Source organism: Oncorhynchus nerka, linkage group LG28 (assembly GCF_034236695.1).
Source record: "Oncorhynchus nerka isolate Pitt River linkage group LG28, Oner_Uvic_2.0, whole genome shotgun sequence".
NCBI lineage: Eukaryota > Metazoa > Chordata > Actinopteri > Salmoniformes > Salmonidae > Oncorhynchus > Oncorhynchus nerka.
Window position 1 is genome coordinate 57,045,654 of NC_088423.1, and position 15,545 is coordinate 57,061,198.

Sequence of the window (15,545 nt, forward strand, 5' to 3'; positions counted from 1 at the left end):
GGGTACCCTTCTTTAGAAGGCATTGGAAATCCTCCCTGGTCTTTGTTGTTGAATCTGTTTTTTAAATTTGATGCTTGATTGAGGGACCTTACAGATAATTGTATGTGTGGGGTATAGAGATGAGGTAGTCATCTCAAAAATCTGTGCAACTTATTATGTGACTTGTGAAGCAAATTATTACTCCTAATTGTATTTAGGCTTGCCATAACAAAGGGCTTGAATACTTATTGACTAACGCTGAGCAATTAGTGCTTTTTGAGTTTGTTTTGGTTAGATTATTAAAAGATAATCACTGTAATAAAAAAGAAGACAAATGCACTTTGCATTATGTGGGTTGAATACTGTAACTACACAGAATAAAACAATTAATAAAAGTCCCATGGTGTTAGTGACTGCCCATCACTTATTTAACATCATTTATTCACATTACTTTATTTTAATACAATATTTGTTTTATTTGATTACTTTATTTCAGATCTTTACCACCTTCAGTGCTCGGTTGGCTCCCCCAAGTCTGTCCCCAACCAATTTGATTTGGTGGTTTTAAGCATTTCAAATAGCTCTTTGTTGACAGTTGCTATCGTCCTCCATCAGCACCGGCTTGAACCCTACCTGCCCTAAACTCTCTCCTGGCCCCTTACACTAAGTCTGAATTTGTCCTGCTAGGTGGCCTAAACTAGGACATGCTTAATCCACCTGAACAAGTCCTAAAGCAATGGGAGAGTTCTCTTGAGAGATTATATGGTTGGCATTTGATTGTGAGGAATTCTAGGCCAGGTGAACAAAAGGACTTGAGTTATTGTATGTTGTTACAATTACACCATGAGTGGCTAAATCATGAAACATTCACCCCGCCCTTCTTCTTACCAGAGAGATGTTTGTTCCTGTCAGCGCGATGCACTGAAAATCCCATTGGCTGTACGGACTCCAACAGCATGTCCCCAGCTAGCCTGGTCTCCGTGAAAGAGCGTATGTTACAATTCCGGATATCTCTTTGGAAAGCTACTCTTGCCCTAATTTCATTGACTTTGTTAACTAGGGACTGGACATTAGCAAGTAATATACTCAGAAGTGGTGAGTGGTGTGCGTGCATCCAAAGCCTCACTAGAAGAACGCTCCGGCACCCTCTCCTCTGACGGCGTTGTTGTGGGTCTGTTTCTGGAATCAGTTCAAATGCCCTTAGTGGTGCAGACAAAGGACTTTGGGAAAGTTGTATTCCTGGTTGTAGTGCTGGTAGTCCTGGTAAGGTGACATCTCTCTGATATCCAATAGTTCTTCCCAGCTGTATGTAATGACACTTAAGGTTTTCTGGGCTAACAATGTAAGAAATAATACATTAAAAAATCGAAATACTGCACAGTTTCCTAAGGAAACCATCAATATGCAAACATAACACCCCCACATCAAACCACACCCCCAAGTCAGGTCCCAGTCATGGCTACTAGCATTTCTGAAGGAGCAATCTTCAAAACGAGACCAAATCAGGAACTGCAGTCGCCCTTTAACATAGTTTAGTTTAGTTAGAGCATAGATGTGATCTAATTGTTAAATTGAGTTCACACACATTATGTCCGAAAGTAACTGTCGAGTGTTTCCAGATTCATATGAAATATGACCAATAATGAATTACAATATTTAAATAGTTTTTCTTCCAAGAAATGGTAATTAAGTAGTAAAAAGCAGCTTTTCTGTGTTTGAATGTTGTGGGTGCACCCCAACAACAGGAATGATGTGGGCGTATATCTTTCATAAAAAATATTAATGACAAGTTAACAGCTGATTGGCTCAGCCAATGAGCCAGCGTCGCATCACACATATTTGAAAAAGTCTGTTTCAAGTTTGAGGTGGGGTTTTGGAATAGTTTTTTTCTCAAATCTATGCTTTGGCCACAAATACGAGTATAGGACGAGTCAACCAAATTATTTGGGCATGAGTTAACAGAATGTTAGCTTTTATATATGGGTCGTTCTACAGAAGTGGTGTACATTGGGGATTGGAAAAAAAATGCAAATGTGTTTCCTATTTCTCCCAAATTTTCAGCCAAACCTCTTCGAACACTACCATCCTGAATTATTGGCACCCTAGGAAAATATGAACAATAAAGGCTGTGAAAAAATGTCATTGTTGTTTATCAGCTGAATTCCTTACCACAGCAAAATGTCTTCACAACTGAAACACATTGAAAAGTTGCAATAAAGGGAGAACCATGCAGAGTAGTGATACTTCTGATTAACCTTATATTACAGGTACATTTTTGAAAGTCTATTTTCATACCAAATCAAAACATGATTTTTATTTACCAGATTTTCAAAACTTTAAATTTCATTTAGAGAAATATAATCCCTATTGCTTTCAGTAAAATGTTGATTGTATAAATCAAAAAAACTTACCTATGCATCTAATTAAATATATTGTTAGATGTTTTAATGAGCACTTTAATTATCTTTATGTTGGCAGAATAATAGGTAAAGTGATTTTGGTGTGTGTCAATCATAGAGATAATTTAAATACTCTAGATGGTTATAACTTGTTTTATACTGAGAAAAAATATAAACGCAACATGTTTTATGAGCTGAAATAACTGATCCTTGACAAATCACAAAAAAATGTATTTCTCTCAAATTTTGAGCACAAATGAGTTTACATCCATGTTAGTGAGCATTTCTCCTTTGCCAAGATAATACATACCAAGAAGCTGATTAAACAGCATGATCATTACACAGTTGCACCTTATGCTGTTGACAATAATAGGCCAGTATAAAATGTGCAGTTTTGTCACACAACACAATGCCATAGATGTCTCACAATGCCATAGATGTTTTGAGGGATGCTAACTGCAGGAATGTCCACCAGAGCTGTTACCAGAACATTACATGTTTATTTTTCTAACATAAGCTGCCTCCAATGTCATTTTTGAGAACTTGGAAGTATGTCCAACCGACCTCACAACCACAGACCACAGATAACCATGTGCAACGGCTTCTAGGAGTAGTGTATGGAGGAGTCAGGCGCAGAGAGCAGGTAGTTCAGAACGTGGATCTTTATTCCAAAGACAGTGAAAACGGACATGCCAAACACAAGGGCGCATAAAATACCCAGTCCAAACAAACAGGACTAAACTGTCCGGAAAAATAGAATCCACAAATAATCCAACACCCTGAACAGAAAACAAGCCCGCACAAAAGCTGGCGGACCTAGTGCCCTTAAATAGCCCACAAACAAAACTAAACTCAAAACAGGTGTAACCAATCAGACCAAACTAACAGAAACAAAAAAGGGAATCGATGGCAGCTAGTAGGCCGGCGACGACGAGCGCCGAGCGCTGCCCGAACAGGAAGAGGCACCATCTTCGGCGGGATTCGTGACACCATGCCAGTCCAGAGCCTCCACATCAAGCTTCTTCACCTGGGGTATCATCTGAGACCAGCCACCCGATTAACTTTGGGTTTGCACAACTGAAGAATTTCTGCACAAACGGTCAGAAAGTACCTCAGGGAAGCTAATCTGCGTGCTCGTCGTCCTCACCAGGGTCTTGACCTGACTGCAGTTTGGCTTTGTAACCGATTTCAGTGGGCAAAATGCACACCTTCGATGGCAATTGGCAACCTGGAGAAGTGTGCTCTTCACACATGCTTACTCACCAGACATGTCACCCATTGAACATGAAGATCCAAGAAGGCCCAACCAGAGCCCGGACTTGAACCCGATCGAACGTCACTGGAGAGACCTGAAAATAACTGTGCAGCGACGCTCCCCATACAACCTCCCCATACAACCTGAGAGTTTGAGAGGATCTTCAGAGAAGAATGGGAGAATCTCCCCGAATACAGGTGTGCCAAGCTTGTAGCGTCATACCCAAGAAGACAAGAGGCTGTCAAAGGTGCTTCAACAAAGTAGTGAGTAAAGGGTCTGAATACTTATGTAAATTTGATATTTGAGCTATTTATTTTTTATAAATTAGCAAACATTTCTAAAAACCTGCTTTGTCATTATGGGGTGATGAAGGGGAAAAAACAATTGAATCAATGTTATAATAAGGCAGTAACGTATCAAAATGTGGAAAAAGTGAAGGGGTCTGAATACTTTTCGAATGCACTGTATATCGAATTGGCCACATGCTAAAATATCACAATATTTATTTTTAAAGGAACTAAAGTATACTGCTTCTCAAATTATGTTGGAATTTTTGATGGGGGATGAAGGCCACAAAAAAAGGAACTCATCATGAGCGGCCGCAGTGGTTTGTGGGCCTGCGTACCCACATCCATACCCATTATTACAAGTTTAGATAGCTGGCCGCTAGACTAACTTACCAATCTAAAAATGTAACTGACATGGGCTAATTGAGTGACTGCTGATGCACAACCAAATGTCTAAATTGCACATTGTGTATTCTATTATTCTAACTCTCAACAGTAAGTTGAGACCCCGACTGAGTTCCAAAAAACAAACAAAAAAACAATTAAATTATTATTTGTATTTTTTTATTGTCCTGCTGGTGTAGACTAATGCATGCAGTGTGGAACAAGAACCTTGAATATGACAAAAGCTAAGTTTGCATGTGTTCTCACACAATAGCACAAGAAGCAAGTTTGCCATATCTCCAGTACACTCCTATACAGTTTGATCTTTGTAGCGTTTGTGTGTGTATGAGTACAATGGAATATTTTTTTGTTTCTCTCTCTGTGTGCGTGCGTGCCCTGATCAGAAGGCAGTTCACCACAAACCCGCTCTTTGGCTGTGCTGAAAGTCACCTGCTAGGGTTTGGTGGCATGCGCCCGTCACTCACTCTGAAGTGCCAGTGTACACTTAGCACCCTGGAATTTGGGGATATCATCAGCGTTTTACAGTGGTTTTTCTGAGGTGTTGACACAGCTGTACACCAGAGGTGTCAATCACAAAAAATTATTGTGATCTTGTCCAATGACGCCATTATGGAATTTTAAAGTTTGAAACATAGACAGTAGAAGCTAAGTTTCTTTGCTAGCTGTGTTGCAAAAATCCTCCAGGTAGTTGGATAATCTGGTTCAGTCTGGATGACTTTTCAGGCAGGTTTATGGTCAGAAATGAACAGGTTTTGCCAAGCCACTGCACGTTTCTAAATCAATTCTATCCAAAACACCCTGCTGTGCAAATCAAACACACTGAATTGAATATTGGCCTTTGTATTGGTATTTCATCAACTAAGGCATTGAATTAAAAAAGAATCCTGTTCCTTGACCCACATTTTATTGCAATTGTGTAAAAATATATTATAAGAATTACTCAAGACAAAAAAGACCAAACAAGGGGAACAGAATTAGATATTCTCACGTTATTATAATATTGGAATTGCATTTTTCCTACATGAAGGGCAGTGTTTATAGTGGAATGTAGTTACTTGCTTCTCCCTAACGGAAATGTGTGCCATAATATATTTAGCTCTGTTTGTTTTCCTTGCCGTTGAGGATGAGGAGCCGGGACATTTTAGACTACCTGTGCCTCATTGTGGATGCAGAACAAAGAAAAAACGTAGCATAATGTAGAAAGAGGCTTTGGTAAGGTTCGCCTCATGAGTGTACGTGGCATGAGGGTCAGTTACGGGGAGAAAAGAGTGAGGAAGAGATGTAGCTAGCTGAGACAGGGGTGCCTCAAGATTCCCCGGTTACCGGTGTTGTTCTTGGCCACAGCAATGTTTTTTTTCTGGAATCAAATCCTGCCAGAGACACACATGTTCCAAGCCCCCCGGCCCCAAAAGCACGGGGACAAAGCTCTATTTTGAAGAGGAGTGGGTGATGTATGTCTTCTGAAGGAGAAGAAAAGGTGCAGGCCAGTCGAAAAAAAAACGAGCGGAGTCCCCCGATCTCTTCGCCAGATGTGTAGGGATTTATGTGGTGCTGTCCTACTTTGCAGTAGGACAAATCCTATCTGCCCCCATCCTCTCCCACTTCTTGTGCCAAGGGGGTAGTGGCTCTAGGTTTTTTGGGGACAGATCACAAGATATGTCAGGAGAGGAATGCAACATCAGTGTGGCTCTAGAGCCAGACCATACAGGTACTCATCATGTCAGTTGTGGCCCCCGCTGCTGTAGTCTCTCCTCCACATTTTACAATCTTTTAATATGGATAAATTATCCTCTCAGCAGATTTCATGAAATGATCTACAGTATGTTTGATGTTAATGTAACTTACTGTCATGTTATGAATATTGTTATGTATTGTCTTGAAATAGAAATAGCTTCCAGGCTTCTCTTGGAAAATCTTGGAGATGTACATGTAAATGTATGCACTGACGCAAATGCCCCCATTGACTTATGCATCTGTGATGAATATTCAAAGCTTTGTAGGCCTATGTGTGCATGGTGTTGGGACCAAGAGCTCACTGTGGTCTTTCGTGCAGCTGTTCACCTTTAACCTCCAGGCCACAGGAATTGGCAAATATTTGTGGAGACTTTCAGCTGGTAAGCTGTCCTTTATGATGACTGCGCGTCTCCCGACACGGCAAGGGGACCATGCAAGGGTTTGGATGGGGCCCTGGTGCTTTTCAGGCCCATGTACAGCCCCAAATCTGGCTGGGGAGGGAAGTGGAGGAGGGGGATGAAGTTTGCCTCTTTAGGCAGCCAAGTGTTTTTTTCAGAAATATAAAATCTCATCATTGTGAAGAACCAGGGACAGCAAAGCAGTCTGCCTGTTAATGGAACACTGAGGAGTCCACACACTGTGTATAACACAGAATTATACACAGCTAAAAACGTCAGTCAATCTGTGTAAATTATTGATTTTAGCTTTTTCCACGTCAAGTAAAGAGGATATTCTTACAGCCACTTACACACAGAACACAAAACATAGTTCCTCAAAATATTTAGTCGGCAGAAACATGAAGATTGTCATCATTTGTTTATTTTTTTTTCTCAAAACTGCTGTCTCTTTCCCAGTGTGCAAAGCTGGTTGAAATAATGTCATAATGACCAGAAATTATGCAATTACAAAGAGATTACAGTACAACTGTTTGGAATCTGGTTGTAACGACGTCATTGCAACTAGTTTTGCCTGCTGGGCTCCCTTTTTCTATCTTGGTGTAGTGTTGCAGGATATTAGATAAGCACTTGACCACTTTACTCTTATTGACCTCTGAGAATCCCTGATTGATTCTCAGATGCTGCCCGCCATACAGAATCCTAAGCAATTTAACTTGCAGTAGGCTATTTGCCTGTTTGCATTTTGTAGCATTTCACGTCGTTGTCAACACCATCTTCTTAACCTGTGGTCGTATGGTCTACTTACTCATTGATACAGCCTGTATAATGGATCTTGAAGGATGACTCAGCCTCAGCTGTGTAGGAGTTGTTGATGCAGTAAGCGCAATGTGTTTCAAGAGCACTGTGCTACTCTGCTTTATATCTTAAAATATATCCGCTGTACAGTATATTATATAGCTGTCGGTAGGCAATTTAGTCACAAACCTCTCTGATATATCCCAAATTCCATTATATATTGTTTGAAATGTACGCTATTTGCAAAGTAAATTGTTACTTTTTCTCTCAACAAAAATGTATGCCCGCATGCATGACTGTAGTCGCTTTGGATGACAGCGTCTGCTAAATGGCATATGTTATATGTCAGCATGTTACTGTATCCAACATAGTAAGACCTCCCTACTCATCATGTTGTTCTCAGTGCGTGCAACATGTTAAATCATTCATTGATGAATGGTATGTGTTGTGACTCCTACTTTCTGGACTCTATAGCTAAGATGGGCTGACTTTTAACCCCTATGGATTTTGTATTACCTTTAAAGGAATTATTGGTCGTGTTCCTCAGGCGAACGCATGCCAGACCTTATTATGCCTGATAGGTAATTTGCGTATCAACTAACCACATAATTTGTTATAGCAATCTGGTACCCGATGGCACAGTCGATAACATGGCATGCAACGATTGATGCATGCAACATCTGAGCAGGGGAACACAACCATTACCTTAATTACGAGTCATGAAAGGTTTGCGCTTCAGTAGGAATCCTAATTTTAAGCACTTCAGCAGTGTTTTATTTATGTTTCTCGTCTTTGCCCCGTACAATGGCTATTGGATGGTGGAGAGAATTATATCATGGAGACAGGGAGGCGACTCACGCAGCTGTATGAGAACTCTTGGACTTCGGTGAAATCCTCAAGCCAAAGTCCTGTCAGCATAGCAAATACCATTATTTCCATTCTTCCTCTCTCTTCTTCTTTCTGTCACTGCTCTTTTCCAACAACCTCTGCATGAGTCTTATCTAAAGCCATATCTAATTCATTTCATACACCGCTATAAGCTCAGTGTGAATTTGGAAACGCGGGCTCCTCTTCTTCCTCTCTTTCTCTGTGGAGAATGATATAACTTCTCATCCCTCTGGCTATATTTCCCATAGTACCTGTCAGATAGGGATGTCGAGGTGTAGAAAAAGTGAGTAAACGAGTGCTTAACGTCACTTGAGATGACTATTAGCGAGTACATGAACTAATTTTGCATAATGTTTGCATTGATGTTCACCATATACATATACATACTGTACAGGGGTGGCAGGTAGCGTTGGGCCAGTAACCCGAAAGGTCGCTGTTTCAAATCACAGAGCTGACTAGGTGAAAAATCTGTTGTGCTCTTTGAGCAAGGCACTTAACAATAATTGCACCTGTCGCTCTGGATAAGATGACTAAAATGTGATAAATGATTAAATGTCACGGTTTTCCTTAGGTGAAAGAGAGTCAGACCAAAATGCGGCGTGGCTATTGCGATCCATGTTTAATGAAACAAAGTAAACACGAATCAAAAACAATAAACGTACCACGAAAACCGAAACAGCCTAATACTGGTGCAAAGTAACACAGAGACAGTAACAAGGACAATCACCCACAAAACCCAACACCAAACAGGCTACCTAAATATGGTTCCCAATCAGAGACAATGACGAACACCTGCCTCTGATTGAGAACCATATCAGGCCAAACATAGAACTAGACAAACTAGACATGTAACATAGAATGCCCACTCAGCTCACACCCTGACCAACCAAAACATACAAAGCAAACTATGGTCAGGGTGTGACAGTACCCCCCCCCCCCCCAAGGTGCGGACTCCGGCCGCAAAACCTGAACCTTTTGGGGAGGGTCTGGGTGGGCATCTGTCCGCGGTGGCGGCTCTGGTGCTGGACGTGGCCCCCACTTCACCGTAGTCTTAGTCCCCCACCTTGTCCGCTTCCGTGGCCTCCTAGCCACGGCGACCCTATTAAATGACACTGGACTGAGGGGCAGCTCGGGACAGAGGGGCAGCTGCTCGGGACAGAGGGGCGGAAGCTCGGGACAGAGGGGCGGAAGCTCGGGACAGAGGGGCGGATGCTCGGGACAGAGGGGCTGAGGGGCTCTGGCGCCTCTGGGCTGAGGGGCTCTGGCGCCTCAGACTCCGGCAGCAGCGCCGGACAGGCGGGAGACTCCGGCAGCAGCGCCGGACAGGCGGGAGACTCCGGCAGCAGCGCCGGACACGTTAGTTTTTGATTAGATAATTTTTTACTTTACTTCCTTAACTCTATTTCTTGAACTGCGTTGTTGGTTAAGGGCTTGTAGTAAGTAATAATTTCACGTTGTATTCGGGGGGCGGTGACAAATAAAATGTTATTTGATTCAAAATCTACCAGTGATAAACTGTAGCTGGAGAGAAAGTGGGTATAAGGTTTAATTTCTTACATGTACTCTGTTCTTCAAGCTCTGATGGGGAATGATGAAGCTCTGAAGGCTTCCATAAACTGGTATGATGACGTTGATCTCATTTTTAGGCTAAGCAATGGGGAAACATCTTTTTAGATGCTCAGCTTCTTTCATTTAACACTAGGCACACGTTGATACAAATCAATATTTTACATAGAGTCTACTTTACACCAGATAGACTGTATTAGACACATTCTAGGGAGAGAAGGGTTTTGTATGATGTGCTCCCATGTAGCCTGTTGTTTTGTGTATGTGGAGGGAAAGGGGAGTGGTGGGAATAATTTGCCATTATCTGATTGTCATGTTTTGCTGATGATTGTTCAATTGTAAAAAAAAAAAAATATATATATATATATATATACAGTGGGGAGAACAAGTATTTGATACACTGCCCCGATTTTGCAGGTTTTCCTACTCACAAAGCATGTAGAGGTCTGTCATTTTTATCATAGGTACACTTCAACTGTGAGAGACGGAATCTAACAAAAAAACTGACAAAAATCCAGAAAATCACATTGTATGACTTTTAAGTAATTAATTTGCATTTTATTGCATGACATAAGTATTTGATACATCAGAAAAGCAGAAAAGCAGAACTTAATATAATATCCCTCCAAAGATTTTCTATTGGGTTCAGGTCTGGAGACTGGCTAGGCCACTCCAGGACCTTGAGATGCTTCTTACGGAGCCGCTCCTTAGTTGCCCTGGCTGTGTGTTTCGGGTTGTTGTCATGCTGGAAGACCCAGCCACGACCCATATTCAATGCTCTTACTGAGGGAGGGAGGTTGTGGTCCAAGATCTCGCGATACATGGCCCCATCCATCCTCCCCTCAATACGGTGCAGTCGTCCTGTCCCCTTTGCAGAAAAGCATCCCCAAAGAATTTTTCCACCTCCATGCTTCACGTTTGGGATGGTGTTCTTTGGGTTGTACTCATCCTTCTTCTTCTGCCAAACACGGCGAGTGGAATTTAAACCAAAAAGCTCTATTTTTGTCTCATCAGACCACATGACCTTCTCCCATTCCTCCTCTGGATCATCCAGATGGTCATTGGCAAACTTTAGACGGGCCTGGACATGCGTTGGCTTGAGCAGGGGGACCTTGCGTGCGCTGCCGGATTTTAATCCATGACGGCGTAGTGTGTTACTAATGGTTTTCTTTGAGATTGTGGTCCCAGCTCTCTTCAGGTCATTGACCAGGTCCTGCCGTGTAGTTCTGGGCTGATCCCTCACCTTCCTCATGATCATTGATGCCCACAAGGTGAGATCTTGCATGGAACCCCAGACCGAGGATGATTGACCGTCATCTTGAACTTCTTCCATTTTCTAATAATTGCGCCAACAGTTGTTGCCTTCTCACCAAGCTGTTTGCCTTTTGTCCTGTAGCCCATCCCAGCCTTGTGCAGGTCTACAATTTAACCCTGATGTCCTTACACAGCTCTCTGGTCTTGGCCATAGTGGAGAGGTTGGAGTCTGTTTGATTGAATGTGAGGACAGGTTTCTTTTATACAGGAAACTAGTTCAAACAGGTGCAGTTAATACATGTAATGAGTGGAGAACAGCAGGGCTTCTTAAAGAAAAACTAACAGGTCTGTGAGAGCCGGAATTCTTACTGGTTGGTAGGTGATCAAATACTTATGTCATGCAATAAAATGCAAATTAATTACTTAAAAATCATACAATGTAATTTTCTGAATTTTTGTTTTAGATTCCGTCCCTCACAATTGAAGTGTACCTATGATAAAAAATGACAGACCTCTACATGCTTTGTAAGTAAGAAAACCTGCAAAATCGGCAGTGTATCAAATACTTGTTCTCCCCACTGTATAGTATCAATCATGCCCACAGTTGTGCCTATTTGCCCACTAACACAGAACAGCTGGCAGCACCCATCTAAATGACCAGAGCATGCAATAAGTGTGAAATATTAAGCCCATTTCTCTTTAGAGACAGCATACCTACCCAATTGATTAATTAGCATGCAGAGCCTCAGACTATGCAAAAATATAACATTTTATAGTATGTGACATTTTGAAAATGTTGTATGCTTTAACCTCTTAGTCCGCCCCATCCCGCATGCGGTATCTTTACTACAGCCTCAAGCTCATTAGCATAACGCAACGTTAGCGATTTTTAAAAATCGCAAATGAAACGAAATAAATATGCCTGTTCTCAAGCTTATCATTTTCTTAACAATCCTGTCGTCTCAGATTTTCAAAATATGCTTTAGAACCAGAGAAAATCACTAATTTGTGTAAGAGTGGTAATAGCTAGCTTAGCGTTAGCATTAGCATTTAGCACGCAACATATTCACAAAAACCAGCCAAGGAATCAAATAAAATAATTTACCTTTGAAGAACTTCAGATGTTTCAATGAGGAGACTCTCAGTTACATAGCAGATGTCCAGTTTTTCCTGAAAGATTCTTGTGTAGGACACATCGTTCCCTTTTGTTACTATGCATATGGCTACCGAAACTAACCGAAAATTCAGTCACCTACATGTCGAACTTTTTTCCGAATTAACTCCATAATATCGACTGAAACATGGAAAACGTTGTTTGAATCAATCCTGAAGGTGGTTTGTCATATTTCTCTCCATTGAAAGCACCGTCCTTGTAGCCTGGTTTGTTCTGAGATTTGAATGGAAAAATACCGGGACCTGACTTTTGCGCACCAATTGGCACGCAGACACCTAGCGGGACACCTGGTAAATGTAGTCTCTTATGGTCAATCTTCCAATGATATGCCTACAAATACGTCACAATGCTGCAGAGACCTTGGGGAAACAAGAGAAAGAGTCCGTTCATTCCTGTCGCATTCACAGCCATATAAGGCGATCATGGAAAACGTAGCCTCAGAAATCCTGTGCATTTCCTGGTCGGTCATACATCTTGGTTTTGCCCGAAACATTTGTTCTAAGGGACTCACAGTGAAAATCTTTGCATTTCTGGAAACGTAAGACTGTCTTCTTTCCAAAGCTATCAATTCCAAGCATATTCGAGCATCTTTTCGTGACAAAATATTGCGCTTAAAACGGGCACGTCTTTTTATCCAAAAATGAAATATATAGGACTAACAGGTTATATGCCAGGATGTCATACTCTTTTCGGCTTTTTATTTCTAATTCGCTGCACACTGTTGAGGAAGAAAAGCATAATTTCAGACCACGTGTGTTTGACAACAGCTGATAATCAACTGGTAATTTGATTACGAGTTGAGGACGGGCTGTAGCCAAATGAACAAATGGTGGGAAACGACACATTTGCCCATTAGATGATGCGATCTCAGTATAGGTAAGCCTAGTATGTTGATATTTGGTGCTTAATGCATACATTTTTACTGAACAGTGGATTGTAAATAGTATGAAGTATGATTAGTACTTACACAGGGAAATGTCATTTTAGTAAGTAGTAGGCAGGACAGATTTCAGACACAGCCAACGACTCATACAAGACATTGTCACCAATGTTATGTTGAAAGAACGAGACTTCTTTTTATACGGCTTGGGTTTTTTCCAACTCAAACATTGTACAGACTTAGGTTCTCTTGGTTGATGAATAAAGGCCCACTACAGTTAGTTGAGTTGGTTAGTTTACATCATACACTTGCCGGGTATGAATGCCAGTTGGATAACAAGTGTTTGTAATGACGGAATGATGAATTGTAAATAACCTTGACCTTTTAAAATAACATTTTCACATATCTCCTTTCTCGCTCTCTATCTTGTCTCTTCATCTCGCTCTTTCTTTATCCCCCTCCTCTCTTTCTACTCCCTTCCTATCTCCTCTTTCTTTTTCTCGCAGATAAACTGAAGAAGCAGTTGGAATTGCATAGGATGCAGAGAGCCGCTCACGGTACATTGTCTTCCTAATGGTCAGAATGTGCATTTCTCCTCATCCGCAGTTAATTAGTTAGCCCAGAGCCAAACAATAGGAGGATAGTTTGGTCATACTGCCCATAATGGTAATTGAACCTTAATGGAAGTAAGTTTGCCAATGAAATATTCTTGATTCAAAACCTACACCCCAGCCCCATCTATTCACTTATGAATCCAAGATGGCTTTTAGGAGACATGTGCTAAGGGAATAGAGGAAAAACAGACATTGTGGGAAGTTTTCATCCAGCAGAACTTAATTATAATTCTCTTGGACCAATGATTTAGTTGAATGTGACTGAAACAATGCCTGGACCAATTGAACCGAAATCAGCATACTCAATGGGCGTACATGACCACAATTGTTTGCCCCTATTTAAAAAATAATGTAGTAGAGACCTGCGATCTGAATTCCAGAGGACTGGAAACACGACTGGGTGGCAAAACTTTGACTGTACGTTTCATCCCCGTCGACTGACGAGAGGTCTGACGAGAGCAAGTCGGTTCCAAGTTTACTAACATTTCCCTCGGGTTCAGACGCCAAAGGTTTGTCTTGTTATTTGAGTTCCGAAGCATCAGAGAACACTCGGAACAGGCAGGCTTCCATTATTCGAATACAGTATGTTGACTTCTCAGGAAATTACGGACACGAGCAAGCACACACACTCTACATTCTTGTGATTCTATTCTAGACATGTTTTGAAACATGTCTTAGAGAGAGAGTGTGTGTGTGTGTGTGTGTGTGTGTGTGTGTGTGTGTGTGTGTGTGTGTGTGTGTGTGTGTGTGTGTGTGTGTGTGTGTGTGGACTGAGAGAAGAACATAATTTATTTCATTTCCCCACATATACATAGGTGTCACTGTTAGCCCAGCAGAGGTAGAGGAGGTAGACCCTGTGGAAGAAAACATCCGCAGACAGATGGATGAGGAGAAGAAGAGGTAAGTAGGCTGCAGTATGTGTATTTCAGAAACACAGACAAATTGGTTGATGTGCTTGTATGTGCCATTACACACATTATACGGTGCCTTCAGAAAGTATTCACACCCCTTGACTTTTTTCCCATTTTGTTGTTATAAAGTGAGATTAATATTGATTTAATTGTCATTATTTTGTCAACGATCTACACAAAATACTCTAATGTCAAAGTGGAAGAAAAAATCTAAAATGTGTAAAAATATATGAAAATAAAACAATGTATCTTGATTACATAAGTATTGAACCCCCTAACACATGTTAGAATCACCTTTGGCAGCAATTCCATACCTGAATCTTGCAATATTTTCCCATTCTTTTCAAAATTCTTCAAGCTCTGTCAAATTGGTTGTTGATCATTGTTAGACTGGATTTGCCCCAAACATAACACTTTCTATTCAGGATAAAAAGTTTTTGCAGTATTACTTTAGTGCCTTGTTGCAAACAGGATGCATGTTTTGGAATATTTGTATTCCTTTTCAGTCTGTCAATTAGGTTAGTATCGTGGAGTAATTATAATGTTGTTGATCCATCCTCAGTTTTCTCCTATCACAACCATTAAACTCTGTAACTGTTTTAAAGTCACCATTGATTGGTCTCTTGGTGAAATCCCTGAGCGGTGTCCTTCCTCTCAGGCAACTGAGTTGTATCTTTCTAGTTACTGGGTGTGTTGATACTCCATCCAAAGTGGAATAAATAACTTCACCATGCTCAAAGAGATATTCAATGTGTGCTTTTTTTTACCCATCCACCAATAGGTGCCCTTCTTTGCGAGGCATTGGAAAACCTCCCTGGCCTTTATGGTTGAATCTGTCTTCGAAATTCACTGCTTGACTGAGGGACCTTACAGAAAATTATATTTGTGGGGTACAGAGATGAGGTAGCCATTAAAAACTCTGTTATTGAATACAGTGAGTGACTTGTTAAGCAAATGTTTACTCCCAAACTTAATTACTTATTGACATTTCAGCTTTCATTTTTTC

The 15,545-nt window shown here is 41.1% G+C and overlaps 1 protein-coding gene across 1 annotated transcript in view; it reads left to right on the forward strand.

Annotated features, from left to right (window-relative positions):
• Nucleotides 1–15,545, forward strand: part of kif6 (kinesin family member 6) — a 231,250-nt gene that overhangs the window by 189,050 nt on the left and 26,655 nt on the right. Inside the window, exons 16-17 of the mRNA XM_029641050.2 lie at nucleotides 13,521–13,571; nucleotides 14,444–14,528. Of these exons, the coding sequence (XP_029496910.1) occupies nucleotides 13,521–13,571; nucleotides 14,444–14,528 (136 nt within the window). The remainder of the gene's footprint in view (nucleotides 1–13,520; nucleotides 13,572–14,443; nucleotides 14,529–15,545) is intronic.